The sequence below is a fragment of the Epinephelus moara genome, chromosome 24, assembly GCF_006386435.1.
Source record: "Epinephelus moara isolate mb chromosome 24, YSFRI_EMoa_1.0, whole genome shotgun sequence".
NCBI lineage: Eukaryota > Metazoa > Chordata > Actinopteri > Perciformes > Serranidae > Epinephelus > Epinephelus moara.
The window spans coordinates 28,982,973-28,998,677 of NC_065529.1; the positions used below are offsets into that span (position 1 = coordinate 28,982,973).

General features: G+C 40.1%; 1 protein-coding gene across 4 annotated transcripts in view; it reads left to right on the forward strand.

Annotated features, from left to right (window-relative positions):
• cfap20dc (CFAP20 domain containing) overlaps positions 1-13,912 on the forward strand; it is a 45,231-nt gene extending 31,319 nt beyond the window's left edge. For 2 of the 4 annotated variants that reach the window (XM_050038217.1, XM_050038218.1), the window contains 3 exons: positions 6,347-6,408; positions 12,672-12,766; positions 13,622-13,912. In XM_050038217.1, the coding sequence (XP_049894174.1) occupies positions 6,347-6,408; positions 12,672-12,766; positions 13,622-13,740 (276 nt within the window). In that variant the 3' untranslated portion in view covers positions 13,741-13,912. The remainder of the gene's footprint in view (positions 1-6,346; positions 6,409-12,671; positions 12,767-13,621) is intronic. The other 2 variants (XR_007569463.1, XM_050038219.1) reach the window with 2 other exon arrangements.
• The last annotated feature ends 1,793 nt before the right edge of the window (positions 13,913-15,705 follow it).

A 15,705-nucleotide genomic window follows, 5' to 3' on the forward strand; every position in this document is an offset into this window, starting at 1 on the left:
GGAATAATTTTTCCGACCCTAGTTGATCCTCACCCTTGTTAATTTACATTTCAAGCCCCCAACTTATGCCACCGTGAAGTGCTAATGCACCTCTTTCTTCAGCGTGTTTTCTGCATTACAAAAGATTATGGAGATAGAAACACATTAATTGGCCTCTTACCGCTTTTAAAAGCACACAGGCATAATATCCGAGCTTCCCCCCAGTGACTAAAAATTATTTAGGTCATTTGAAATGATCTTTTTAGAATTCAAAGATGGTATAGTTTGCTCTTGGTGACTGAAGGTCATTTAGATCTATGGTCCATTAGCATAAGCACATTGCACTTTATGAAGGGAGAACACTGCCCTGTCTGGCCCTACTGGGTCCACTGTAGGATCCCCAGTGAATGCAGTCATGACAGATGCTGGTGTTATAGGCCTGTTACCGCTTCTGTACATGCAGGTATCCATAAATACACTGAGATTCAAGCAGAGCACAATGCATAGCGGTATTACCGCAGGGAGCCCGTGGTTTTTTTTGTAGAGGACACGATGATGTGGCCACCAATAAAAACATGTACCTTTGGACCATATAGTAAGAACAATTTCCATGGGGACGGGATTATATTTACATTTGACTTGATCAAACCCCGAAGTGTTGTTTTTCGAATCAGCCGCAGTGCTTTACAATTCTAAATACATATGGCAACAGCACCACCATCAGCATATCAAGAAAATGCTTTGCCAATAAAGACAGAGGAAGAGACATAAAGAAAGACATAAAGTACTTTTGTTCACATATGAACTTTAAAGGACCTAAAAAGTGTCTGAGAAAGATAAAAACAAGAGATGCTTTTGGGACCTAGGAAGAGAATAGTCACTGTCTGGGGCTGTGACTCCTCCACTAGAACTGACAAGCCGTTTCTTGTCCCTGGATGCTGTGATTCGAGTGGCCCTGCTGTTGCCATCTATGCTGTTGGCTGCTTCTGTCTCTGTTGCTGAAGCTACTCCACCAGCCCTGACGTAACTTCACCCCCAGGCGATTGTATGCTGTGCTACGGTTACTAGGTTGAATACAAAAGAATCACCTTGTAGATTGTATGATTGTGTCAATCGAGATGTCAGACACCTTAATACGTGGTTCCAGTTTTGATACGTATTCTCTCTGTGAGCACATGGCTGAGGTAAGAACTGTCATGTCAGAGTCGGACCATGATGTGTGATTATTGCTACAGATGGCAGATTGAAGAAAGAAAACACTCAAAAAAGTTAAATCTCCAACCAAAATCTTTTTGTATAGAATACTCGGCCCCCTCTTGGCTTGAAAAGTGGCAGGTTTTTTCCTTCACGGTGAATTTGTCAGTCACAACGAATTCCAGTGGAGATGTTGAATAGTTAGTGCTGACGGGAAGGTGAGCCATCAAATACATTTTGTGATGGGATGAAAAGGTTTATTAAAAGTTTCAACCATGTCACTTTCACAACTCATTAGTGATGAGAGCAGAGTGAGGGACTAAATCCAATTTCAATGTTTTAACTAAGCTAAAAGACAGAATCTGCACCTTAAAAGTGTCACTAGATAATTATCAGATTTGCTTTTCATCTGAAGATGACAGTTGTTCTGCCGTTTAAAATTCTCAGCTTTCCCCTTGCTTATTCATTCAGAGCAACACAGTCAGTGTTCTAAAAAAAGAGTTCAGTAATTGTACAGTTAAACAACTCTTTACATAAATCAATACATGTCCTGTCCTTTGCTTATCACATCTAAACAAGTTATATCCAGTAACACTTGTGTCCTCATTTGAACACTGGGACTGAGCCAGGTTTCTCTGGGGATAAAAAAACATCTGGTGTGTAGCTTCACTGAATAACACATGTACAAAGTCCAATTTTGGAAGCAAGCTCCTTATGTTTAGGTTGACACCAAGATATTTCTTAAAATCAAGGGAAATTTAAAAGTAATATCAGGAGGGAGAGTAGTCATACGTCTGACAATCACTAATGTAATTCCGCTTGGCCTGCAATTCTGCTCAATACAATATGAATTAATAATAGGCAGTGTTGGGGTCAATAATAAAAAAACTAATGTCTTGTTACTTTTGAAAGGAGTAATGCGTTATTTTACCTCTTATTTTACCTGTATGAATGTATTCCGTACACTACTCGTTACATTACTTTTGCATTACTTTGCAACATGGCTTGGGATGCATTGTCATGTAGTTGCAAGTTAACAATAATATGATGTTAAACCTGACATATGCCCACATATCACCACAAAACAAGGCTCAGGAGAATCAAGATGGCACTGCAGTAGGCTATTACTGCTACAAAATGACACTATGGGCCCTATTTAGATGGTCTAAAGCGGACGTCGGAGAGCGCATAATCCATGTCGCAAGTGTCATTGCTATTTAGATGCAGGCGCAGTTGTCATTTTCACGCCCCGCGCCCTCGTTGTCTAACTAGCAAATGAACTTGCGCTTTTCTGGGTGTGTTGGTCTAAAAATGAGGAGTGGTCAGGTGCAGTCATGGTGCGTTGCTAGTTAGATGACGTAAAAAGCAAATGCGCCAGTGACCAACAAAAACCTGGTCTAAAGTCAACGGCGCAGTATTTCAAGTTAGTAATATGCGTCTGTAGGCGGGTGTACAAGGCGCGTCCACTCTGCTCAGACACACACGGAGCAGCCTCACATATGCAAAAGATAACAAATAAAAATATGATTACAATGTGAAAGGTTATTATTGTGCACATTAAAATATTTATCAGAAACACGTCTTAATGGTCAGTCATTAATCAGAATGATCTAATCGCAGTAATAATGATCATCATAATTTGTAATAATGACAAATGAAATTGTGAAATTATCTGACCAATCAATCATTTTTTTGATTGAAAACCAAAGCCCACACATTGCATTTATTTTAACATGTTATACTAGGCTACATTATATTATATTATTATATTGTTATCTGAGTGTAGAGAGGACACACATGCAAATAAGAGGCAGAACACAGCTCTAGGAAACATGTGAAAACAATTAACAAACGTGGGTGGGGGAGAAAACGCTGAACAGGTCCTAGCTGCAGGATCAGCACCTTGGGGAGCTCCGCGGCAGTCCTGACAGCTGTGCTCTGTTATATGATGAAAACAGGTTTGAATAATATTCCACAGATATTTAGTAAGATCTTTCTTGTATTAGTGATCCCACGCCTGCTTTACCTCGGGGAGCTTGGGTGCCTGTCTGCTGTCCCCGTAGATCTGGTTCTGACGAGCCTCCTGCCTCACCTCCCGCACGAGGAGATCCGTCTCCTCAGCTGTAAAAGGCTCACTCTTTCCAGTTGGTAGGTTCGCCATCTAACTAGCTCTCCGCCATGTGCTCTAATCGCGCCTCTTTTAAAGGGAATGAGAGGTGACACTCTGATTGGCTTATTGAATGATACGCCCAAAACACACCCATGACTATTTCACAGAGTAAGTCCAACCCTTTTAGACTCTCCGCCATGGCGCACAGTCTAAAAACGCGCTGTCTAACTAGCAAGTGACTGGGACACGCCCATGCAACTCACGCCTGGCACTTCGCATTTTAGACCATCTAAATAGGGCCCTAAATCAGTATATAAAAGAGGCTGGCCCTCCTAACCCCGCATAGTACACATAATAATTGCCTCAAAATGATATATTAATAGGCCTAAATAAAATAATATAAGAGATTAGCCTTGCTAACGCCGTAGGATGATGGAGGACTAAAAAGGAAACACATTTAAATACCATATGAACTGCAATTAATAGGCCAAACACACTCAAACAAACTCAACTGAGTAGCTCGCTCACCAAACCATGGCTTTATAATAGACCAGTCCAGCTTTTTTAACATGTTTATCACTAATACAGTGGTTATACATCATGAGGAGATCCTCAAATAGTTTCTCCTAGGAGTCAGCACAAGACTGTGAAGGCTGAAGAGCCTCGCCATGGGGGCACTGGCCAGTGTCGCTGTTGTTGGTACGTTTTAAGATTTTTTCCTGTCTGCCCATTATGCAGATAATTGAAGAACTTACGTTCCTTCTCTTGTCACCATCACAGGTCATCCTAGGCCAGCTGGGACAGGGAGGGAAGGGTTAGACAATCCGGTCATTTATTATTTTTTTTTCTGATGTTTTAACAACCAGAAAATAATTTATTATTAATACTTTGAAAAGAAACTAGATAAAAATTTGATCACAATAAGGTCCCCAAGTAATGCCATAATTGTTTGACTAGTAACTGTGATGTGATAACTGAATTTAAAATAGTTACGTGTTACATTACTGTGTTACTGACAAATGTGATGTGACTGCACAGTAACTACCCAGCACTGATAATAGGACTAGAATATATTGAGGAAAAAGCAGGAAAGCAGCCTCTAAAGTGGAGCTGATCCATCAGCAATCACCTGGAAACTGTTGATAAATAAGGCAGTAAGATGGATGTTAAAAAGAAATGATCTGGCACCAGCACTGTTTGGTGGAACATCACTGCCAGACAGGTCTGTGCAGCCCAGAAATGCTGTGCGGTGAGGTTTTACAAACAAATGTTTTGAACCAAAGGTTTCTGCTGAGTTTTATGTCTCCATAACAGAGGGCAGGCAAAGAGCCAGAGATGATAGATCGCCTAACAGCGATGCTGATCAGAGACAAGCAGAGCTTTTTTAGGTTTTCTGATTGTTGTGGCATTGTTTGACCCAGCGTGCAGGATAACAGATGATGCACAGCGGTGGATATGTAGGAGGGGAGGGATAGTGCAGCTTGAGCATCGGGATAACTAAATGTTTGAGCATCAGTCAAGGAGACTGGTCAAACAATAGAGGTGGCAGCTTTAAGAACCAAAATAGAGGTTGGACAGTGTTAGGGAACTAGGCGTAGCCATAACTGGTGTGTAGTGACCTTTTAGCCAAGACCTATCCTGTGTTTTTCTGGGAGGCTGTACAGCAGGTAGTGCTTCTGCAGCTACGGGCAGCCATTTCTGTTGTGTTCACTCACTAACCACATTTTGCTGTTGAATTTAAGAAGCTATCAAAATAAGTAATGTACTTCTGTTAGCAGCAGATGTACTTCTAATTCTTTTGGACCTCTGCGTTCCCTTTGATTCTGTAGTTCATGCAAGTTTAAATGACCATTCGAGACACTGGGTTTGCATATTACAGACAGAGTGCAGAAATGGTTCAGCTCCTAGTACCTCCCCAAAAGAATTTTCTCCATCACCCAAAAGGTAACTCATCATCATCAGTACATATTAACTGCAGAATTCCACCGGGGACAATTTTAGGTCCCGTGTTATTTTTAGAAGAGGATTACATAAAGAAGGCACTGGAGCGCACAGATAGCTAAAATTTACTTAAGGAATGCAAGGACTACATCCTCAGCATGACTGCTTCTTCATCATGTATTGTAATAGCGTTTAAACAGGCTCTAGACTTAAATAGCCTCCTGAGGCTATAATATGGTCTTTAGCTTTGACAAGATGGAGAGGGTAATGCACTTGTGTTTCTTACAGCTGAATATTACTGTATATATACATAATGTGAAACCATTCTTATCTCCTGCCTCCAAGTCTCTTCAACTCGCAGCTCACAAAGAACTTAGCTGTCAGTGTTTTAACCACAATCACAAATACAACCCAGCTCCAGTCCTTTGTTAGAGTAGAGTCAAATTTACATTTCTGAACACAATATAAGATTTTACTGATCCCTTGATCTTGGTTTCTTCACCCTTCACTGTTCACCCATGTTTTCTGTGTCTTGCTGCACTCTCCATTTCTTCCTTTGTGTTTCTTCTCTTGCTGTTTGCCAGAAAGGCAGTGATCTTTCATACATGCCAGTGAAACGGCACACAACATAGAAGAGGGCTTTTTGTCTTGACAGGCTGCATAATCATTTCCATAAACTGTAGAAGCTTAAAGCTTAATTTGTGGTGGTATTAAGGTTTGTGGGAAAATTGTCCTTGTCTAGCGTGTGCTCAGTAGGGCAACGCTGTTGATGTGAGCTTCTAGATTTCAATGAGGCATTGTATGTCCACAAAAGACGTGTTGCTCCCTTTGACAGTTTATCTGTCATAAAATACACAATTTCAGTTGAGCGACAACGATCATTTGTCAAGCAATAAACCTTGAATAGTAGTAGGTCATTCTGAACCTAAAAAACGTTTTCAGTCTTGAAGTGCTGTAGGTGTACTTCATATTCTTTGTATACCTGACTCAGTGGTCTTTTAAATTTAATAGAGATAAGTGCATACTGATATTAATTTTTGTAAACATTTTATAAGTACTTGAGTTATGAGTACATGTGCTTTTAACACAACCATTTACTTTTTCCTTTTATGACTGATCCAGCCAGCTAATCAGGGTCACCACTATCAAAAGGAAATGAATCCCCTCCTGCAGTCAAACCCAAGGTAAGCAGGCATGTACTGCACATTACTTACTTTGCTGAGCTCCAACATTGTACACTTACAATAAAATGTACCCCACAGGACAAGGTCAACAGCAAAACTCTCATGATGGTTATACACATATTTAAGTGTATTACACTACATGCATGTTGTGCATTAGGGTAAGGCTAGGAATAGAGTCATTTTCTCCATGACAAAACTGACATGCTGTTTACAGACAGCTAACTTCCTCAAGTACTGGCTTGTTATTAACTAAGTAAAAGTATTAATAGTTGAGGGAGTACAATTTCCAACCCAATCAAAAGACAAAAATGTTGGCTTTACACATTTCTGCAATCCACAGATAGATTACATTTCGACAACGCTGTGGTTAATGTGTGGTAAGGTTTAGGTACAAAAACAACTTGGTTATGGTCAGGAAAAGATTGTGATTTGGCTTAAAATACCTGTTTAGGGGGACACAATCCCCATTGGAAAAGGAGTAATGTCTTGGTAAGGAACAGTCGCTTTTAATGCCACTATGCCAGCAGGAAAAACTGCTTCATGCCTAAAAAGCCTCTGAAACACAGTGATAGGTCACTACAAAACACCTACTCTTGGTGCCTAAAAACGTTTTCCAACAAAAACGAATGCATGTAAGCCATGTGCTGGTGGTAGTAGCAAAGGAAGCGGTCTTAGGCAGTCCCTGTAAGGAGGCAGGTTGGGGCAGTGGATGGGTCACAAAACACAGGACCTTCCCCAGGAGACCAGGTTCGGAACCGTGTGAAGTTTGAGTCATTTGAAGGTACATCCTCACCATGTTTCTTTTCCTAAACTTAACCTCTATAACTTTATATTAACTATGTAACCTTATATTAAGTACGTAATGTTATCCGTGGGGTGCTAAGACAATCTGTTATGTGTGCATTTTCGTAAGATATTGTACGTACGAGAATACGTTGCTGGTTTTGATGTTTATTGGTCTCCAACAGTGGTCTGCAGCTTGGCAGACATCTCACCAAGGGGTAATGCCATCCACCATCCCCTCCACCTCCCAATGATAAAGTCAGCTGAGCTCATTTGCTATGTCGCTTTAAAAAAAAGGTTGATATAATTGGTACAAAACGTACCAATGTAACATATTCGTGGTTTGTAGAAACATACAAAGCCAACATTTTCTTCCGGTGACTGAGCGGCACTTTCATGTATTGTCAGACAGAAAATGGCCTGTTTTTATATTTGGCTGCTTGCACATGAAACTCACCCTGAAAGCCATAATCAGATGGTAACCAGTGACTGTAGAATTAAGGCTAAATGTCAACTGTCAGATAGATATGCAAACTGGGGCTTATCTTGCACACAGATGAGTCTGAATAAATTGAGAGGGTGCCAGGTACTGTAGTTTTCTTCTCCCTTAACTGCTGTTGTCATTTTCACAAGTGCAGATAATTACTCACTTATTATTGTGCTTGTCAGATTCATCACTGGCAACTTTTTCTTTTGACACTTTTTATCTTCTAGATAATTAATGTTGGAAAGTTTTTCGGTTCAGTTCAGTCCTTGAAGATCAAAAGCAAGGGTTAGACTCACCATTTAGCTCTGCCTCTCAGCAGTCATACAAGGAGAAATCCATCATTGATGAAGCAAAGGCCAACTTGTGCATGGCAGAAGCTTCAGTAGTTCATAATGCAAAGCAGCCACGAGTCATGTTCCACCTCGTTTTACCTGCCTACAGGACAAAATCCGAGTAAAGTTCTAACCTCAAAAAGAAAACATATTGATGAATGGGCTTATATTACTGGAGGAGGCAGAATAATTTACAACCACTATTATTTGGGAGAGTGCATCCAGAGTCAACTTCGGGCTCATACGATGCTAAGGAGAACACATTATGTAGCCCAGAAAACCCCCAAATAATGTAGAAGTTGAAAAAGTGAAAGGAGAAAAAGTGGGAACATCAGAAAAGGTGAATTCCAACACCTCATCTGAAAATATGCTCCGTCGTGTGTTGAACATTACGGATTGTTGTTACAGAGCATTGAATATCTGTGAGTGGAATCTTTTCTTTACATAAAGTTAAATGGGCTTTGTAGTTTTCAAGGCCAGATGAAATAGAATTATGAAGAGCATAACCCTAATTGACATTTCAGTGTGATCTGTGTTTTTATGTTCCTTCGAGGGAAAATAGCTCAGAGTTAAGGCTGGAGTCAACTAGCTCTTGTAGGCAAGTTTAATATGATGAATCAGAGGAACGAGGCAGAAGAAACTCTTCAATACTGTCATTAATAATACACTGTCACATGTTACCATCGGGAGCATATTACAGCATATAGTGCAATCTCTGGGCAGTGTCTTAAGGCTTACATGCACTGTATATCCATCTCACCACCCCACCATGGCAACAGTATGGATGGCACCCTTGGTTCCCCTCGGAGGGTTCTGGAGACCCCGCATCACCCCGCTGAGCCCCGTCTCTGCACATCTCCATCTCTTTGTGGGTGTACACAACCATGCGGCGTGTTTCAAAACAAGACAAAGGCGTTGCATCATAGGTCCGCTACTCAAATTATGCAACCACCTCCTCTCCAACACTTTTGATTTATTGATGAAAAGCGAGGTAGCCTGTTGTGAACATGTGTGGACGCCCATGCATTTAGATACTTTAATATTTCAGTGCTGACAAGTTTCGGGGGGCTCTTTAAATATTCAGTGAGGTTATGCTGTTTGATTGAATGTCCGTTGAACTGAATATTACTATTGACACCTCAAACATACTCCCTGACTCACACTAGCACTACAGCATCTGCAGCTGTACTTCTGAAATTAGACTTTGAAGCAAGCCTCGATTTACATATCGAAGAACAGCTGCACAGGATTTGTCGTTGTTTTCGCTCCTTTTCTTTTAGGCCTTGCATTCTGAGGCACCCTTACAGTGAATTCTATCATGGTATTATTTGAGCATCTTGGCATCACTGCAAGGCTTCCTCGCTGTTGAGAGCTACAGTTTTCTTGACAGCTAAAAATGCTCCTGTTGCTGTGCTTCATGTTGCCAGGGCTTTTCTAGCATTTTTTTTTTAACATGTTTCTCTTTGCGTGTGATACTTGTGTCTGCCTTTGGCGAGCATGCCAAATGTGAAACCACAAATCAGGCCGTCACAGAGACCTTGAATAGCAATTCAGTTGTTTCTACAATAAAGACAATTGTGAAATTCGGTACAATTGCCAGGATGTCAGACAGACAGACAGACAGAGTTGTCTTGACGCTGTTTCACTGGGAGATATTTGGAAAGCTTAATTTCAATATACTTCACTGCTGCGCAAAAACAGTGTACTCACTCAAATTTAATCAAACTAATTTATTCCCTTTATCACAGGTTCTTCCGTATCTGGATTATAATGACTTGAAAATCTAAGAATTTAATCACTCTCGCCAAGTTCCTTTTTAACAATTTGAAGTCCAATTTGCAGCTCTGTAGCAGAGGCCTTTGTCCTTGAAAATTGCTTCCATTAACTTTTGTACTATGTTCCTGCCTATCACACAGTCAAAGGGGTGTTAGAGTGGGGTAAATGCCTTTGTTAGAAAGAAAAGTCAGAGCCTCAGTAGAGATAATATACTTGATCACTTTAAAGGCAGGAGTTTAGAATGAAGAAATTTCTAAATCAGGCTTTAATGCACAGAAAGATGAGATATAATGCTTTTTTATTTGCATAGGGAGGAATTTAATCTATGGAAACCACAGTGCTTAAACATGCATGTGTTGCCCTACTTCAGATGGTATTTAATTGAAAGCTGTGAATTCTACTTCTTACTATTTCATACAGTTGTTACCACATCACTTATTTGACATGTTATTAACAGTTCTTTAAGGGAGCGTTGTCATTTTTGGTATTTTTACTTCACTGGTGCAGTTAGTTCCAGACACCATATTACTAAAAGCACGTTATGCACCCATTAAAACCAACATCTTGTTAAAGGGACAGTTCACCACAAAATCAATACATATTTTTCCTCTTACCTGTAGTGCTATTAATCAGAGGTGTCACAATATACTAGCATTGATGATAACTGTCATATTTAAAAATGAAATATTTATATCATGGTAATACTACATAAATGATAATATCATATAAATAATTCAGCGCCTCTTAAATCATTTGCGTTTCTGCCGTTATGTCTCCCCTCACCCCAACACCATCTGGCCTTTTTACTCTCCATTAGGCGTAAGTGCTTTTTTTGTATGATTTTGCACAGTTATGGTTACAGACTCTATCTCCACCTCCTTACACTTGTATTTTAAGAGTAATTAATTTGCCATAAAGGAGACAAAACGCACAAAAAAGTTGAAGATAAATTTGACTCACAGCATTATTATTTTTTTATGCCTCAGCGCTGGCGATAGCCGTGAGGTACAACGATCCGTCCAGTTCTTGTGACGCTGATATCTATAGGGAATTTCTTCAAATTTGGCACAAATGTCCACTTGGACATAACAATGACATGATTAGATTTTGGTGGTTAAAGTACAAGGTTACTGTGACCTTGCATCCATCTTATTCTTGTGAACGCAAGAACGCCTTGAGGAAATTTCTTTAAATTCGGCACAAACATTAAGTTGGACTCAAGGATGAACTGATTAGATTTTTGTGGTCAAAGGTCAGTATGACCTCAATTTTTTTAGGTTATAAATCAAGAATTTATACACTAGTTATGACAAAGTTTTACAAAAATATCTAATAGGATACAGTGATGACATTTTATATCCAAAAGGTCAAAGGTCAACTTCACTTTGACATGATGATGTTCTGCATAAAACACTTTCTGGCTGCTATTCAGTGTCATATCTCAGGAACAGAAGGGGAGACATTTGGTCAGATACTGGATTGGTGACAGTAATCTTGGGTGTCCACCTTGAAACTGTGCTGATTGTATTGATCTTCTGTGCTGCCGCAGGGTAGGATGATTGTAAAGCATCAACGTTTTAGAAATCGAGGCTTCTCTGCAGCATCATTCATACTTGAAACACTGTCTATTGTCATGGTTACATATGAGTCTGGACAGAAATGGATGTAAACTGTAACTGCAGTTTGACTGGTTTTCAGAGGTGTGCAACTGTTTTTTTTTTTTTTTGTCTGCTCAGTCGATGAGATGTCTTACTTCCCTCCAGTATAATGGAACCAAAAGGCACTCAGCTTGTGGTGCTCAAAGCGCCAAAAAAATACATTTGAAAAACTCAACAGCAATGTATCTGTCCAGAAATCATGACTCAGTTACACAAGATAATCCACAGACCTTGTTGTGAGTAGTTTCATGTAGGAACTATTTTCTTTCTACCGAACTACACCTGCCACCTCACAGATGGACACGTGCATCTACTGCTAGCTCACCTAGCTATTAATGTTTACATCTCGCGTTGTCACAAGCATGTACAAGTAGACATCTCTATCGCCGATATCTCCAACACCCAACATGGTGAACTGTCCCTTTTAGGGACTAGCATTATAAATGTTTTGAATGTAGCCTTCTGAAAGTATTAACATGTCATGATTTTACTGTAGTGAACATACTATAACGCCATTCGTGAACGTACTCTGTTTTCAGAGAGACTAACATTATCAATCGTTGGTAATGAATGTTTGAATTGCCTGCTGTCAGCTGAATGTTGTACAGAATAAGATGATAGTATCTCATTAAATATGCCATGATTTGCACTTATGAGATGTTATGTCCAGAGGCAAAAGATGTAAATGGATAATTGTGCAGCTGATGTATAGCCTAAAATTATTATGAATTCTGTTTAACAAATGAATCTTGCAGCGTTTCCAAGTGATATTTCATCCTGTGGCATTTCTCTTCCTCTAATCTGTTGCTCTGTGCTAAAAGAGCAGTGTTGCACTTTACTGGAAAATGATTGATGTATGGTTGTAGCCTGTGTCGCTCTCAGACGGGAGAAGATAAACTCATTTAGAGAGAAAGGAAGTCCTGCTCTCGCAGACACGGGCAAGGTTAAGACCCCTACTCTGGGCCAGAATGTGGACACTTGGAAATCACAGCTTGAGTCAGAATCTAATAAATGATCCTTCAGGTAAAACTGTAAGGCGGCGAGGCTAAGTGTGCAGGAGAAGTGGCTCAAGGACAATGGAGGCTTAGACGGGCTTCTGAGAGCACACGATGATGGGACTTCATTGTTAAAATGTCATATGGAGGCAATTTGATGTGCACGGTATAGGAAGGTGTGTGTAATGGCATGTGTTGTCATGACTGTGTGCTTTTATGGTCTTTTCCCCAGGGAGTGGATGGACGTGCTCAGCCCACCCATTATGCCTCCCAGCCAGCGGAGAAGGTCAGGCAACACATGGAACAATTTGGAAGATATAATCGCAGGTACAGTAATATTAATTTTGGTCTTTTGCCCGCAGACACCCTTTTATGTCCTCTAAAGTCAGACAGACAGCAAACAACACAATACCTTAACATGAACCACACTAATTGCGCAAATGCATCGAACTAATGGAAACATCCGCCGGTGTCAAAGCCTCCACCCAAAGACTGCACTCAACATGGTGGCAAAGCGTGTGAAACTGTATCTAATTAAGGGTAAAAACCCACGAGAGTGGAGCTCTCTGTCCTCCACATAACTCCATAGGTCAAAAGAGACAGGCTCATTACAGGTCTGTACCCTCAAGACCCATCGACAAGGTTAATTGATGAAACCTTTTCAGTTTACAACATCATTTTTAAACCTCTTACACAATGTGTCTTATAATTAGTTTTCATTATCGTCGCCGAAGTTCTGATAAGATAAAATGTTCCTCCTGGAGCATCCCATAACCTTTTTAGCATTTAACTGCCTGTCAATTTAACAGCTAAATTCTCGCGCTTTAAAGTAGTGGGGATTACAGGGAATCTCTTTACAGCTTCATAATGTGGTACAGGGTCTGGGTGTCTTAGGTCTTGATTGATGAGAAAAAAAATGGCAGCGACAGAAAACTTTTAAATCCACCCGAGTCTGAAGGTCACCTCACCATGAACGCTCCTCATTTCATTCCAGTAACAGCTGATAGAGTAGGCCCTTACTCATATCTGGCACGGCTACGCTACTGTACATTGAAAATACAATATACATTTTACATTTATACATTTTTTATCCGTGCAAATGTAATTGATTTGAATTTATCTATGTGTGTTTTGAACAATTACTATCAAGTGCTGCAGAGTGATCTTCTCGCACTATTACAGGAAGGGATGAGCCTGTGAATGAAGAGGAGAAGGAGGACGAGTATTTGAATCTGCTCTATGATCCTTGCCTGAACTGCTATTTTGATCCAAAGACGGGGAAGTACTACGAACTCGCTTGAGAGAGAATCGAAATCATTAAATCAGAAGTTATTGACAGCGGATGAATGGCTTCATCAAAGTTTTTGAGGCCTCGCTTATTGATCGGTAATGAATACTTCATTCACAAAAACCTTTCCATGTTGCTGCTTTTGTTTTTGAGGAACTAACAGGAGCTTGGTGTCTCCATAAATAGTGTCATGTTAGTGTGTAAGGGAGGGTGGGGGGGGCTCAATAAATCAGATACATGCTTTTTTGCAAAGAACTTGAGTAGTTGCCCATTCAGAAGCACATCTGATGGTAGAAAGAGTCTTTTGGGAAGTCTTGGCTAGCAGATTAATGTGTGAGCCTTTTCAAAGAACATCCTGGAGCTTCTTTGTAGGAGATTTTTGACATTAAAATTTTGCCTGGATTTGATTGAAGGTCATTTTGTTCTTTATTTATCATAATTTGTGTAAAAAGATGTTGGTGTGTGTATGTATTGTTTGAATTAAAGCTGATTTCCTGTAGTTGGACAGAGCTGTACTCGCCTGTATTTGATGCCCCAGCAAGCGATTTTGAATGTATTTGAAGTGTTCAATTTTCCACAGTTACAATTACCCCATGTTGTAAAAACTGTATTCACATGTGAACCTGCAACTACTTTCTTTTTTTTTTTCTTTTTTTTTTTTAAATATATAACCAGCAGTAACAACAGACGGGGCGCTCATGGGGCTGGCAGGTCTTTTCATCAGTCTTGCCAAAACACTGATCGCACCTGATGAACGGCTGATACGAGATTGATTCATCATTTTCAGCCTGAGACAAATTGTCGCTTCACAGTGACGGGGGAAAAAAATGTAATGAAAAGAAGGGGTAAAACTAACATTCATTTATCACATTGTGATTCCCAGTAGTTTAAATCAAACAATGACCCAACTGGACCAGTGACTGACCATACAGTTGGCCCAGCCGGCACACTGGGCGCAGGTCAGAGGGCACTCCTTCTGTCGAATGCTGACATATGGACAGTGTGCACAGTTACATTATACGAGCTGTCAGAGAAATGTGTTCAGAATTTGTGAACACAGTTTATGTGCAGCAACAAACTGTTTATCCAATCACAGCAATAGTCACAACTTATCATGACAAGATCTTGGCTAGAAATCAACAATTTAGAAAACTGATCATTTGACTAAACTTCTGTGATACCAAAACCTGCTTCCTAGATTTTTTTTCTGGCCTTCCAATACCCATACTACCATACTATATAATATGCCAGAAAAAGATTTAGTGTGTCCCAATACATAGGTGAAATGCAGTGTGCCGAAAATACCAGGATGTTCTACTACATCCGGTCAGATTTACAGTATACAAGCCAGCATGCTTTTCTGACCATTCTGACCCACAGTCCTCTGTGCAGTGGATGATATGTCACACCCACTGAGCTGCAAACAGATAATGGCTTGACAGCTGATGATGTAATCTCACTGTCACAAATATATTAGAATCTACAATCTGTGCGGTTATAACTTTAAAGTTAAACTACACACATTGCAAAGTAACAACAGCAGAGCTCTTCAGGTTGATCTCCATCTCTGGAGAACTCTGGAGTGGTGTTTGTTTTATCTCCAAGGTAACGGATATAAAAGCAAGAGGGTCAGAGTTCAGGGTGTTATGTTATGAGACAGTAGTATGTCCCGATTGTGTGCATACTGCATACAACAGTACGTACTTTTTAAGAACAGCTGCACCACCTACTAAAAGTAAAAAGAAAAAGTATGTGATTCAGAACGCACCCTTTGTCTTGATTAGGTATTTTTTCTTGAACATAGCCATGCGCCTAGTGGTAGTTTTGAGTACTGCAGGGGACACATTACATTTTTTTAAACATGTTAAAGGGAAATTTCGGTTTATTTCAACCCGTCTCTTATCGTCCTAAATTTGTTTCAAGTCACTAGTGACATAGAAATAATAGTTAGCATGTTAGCCGTTAGCCTAGATACAGC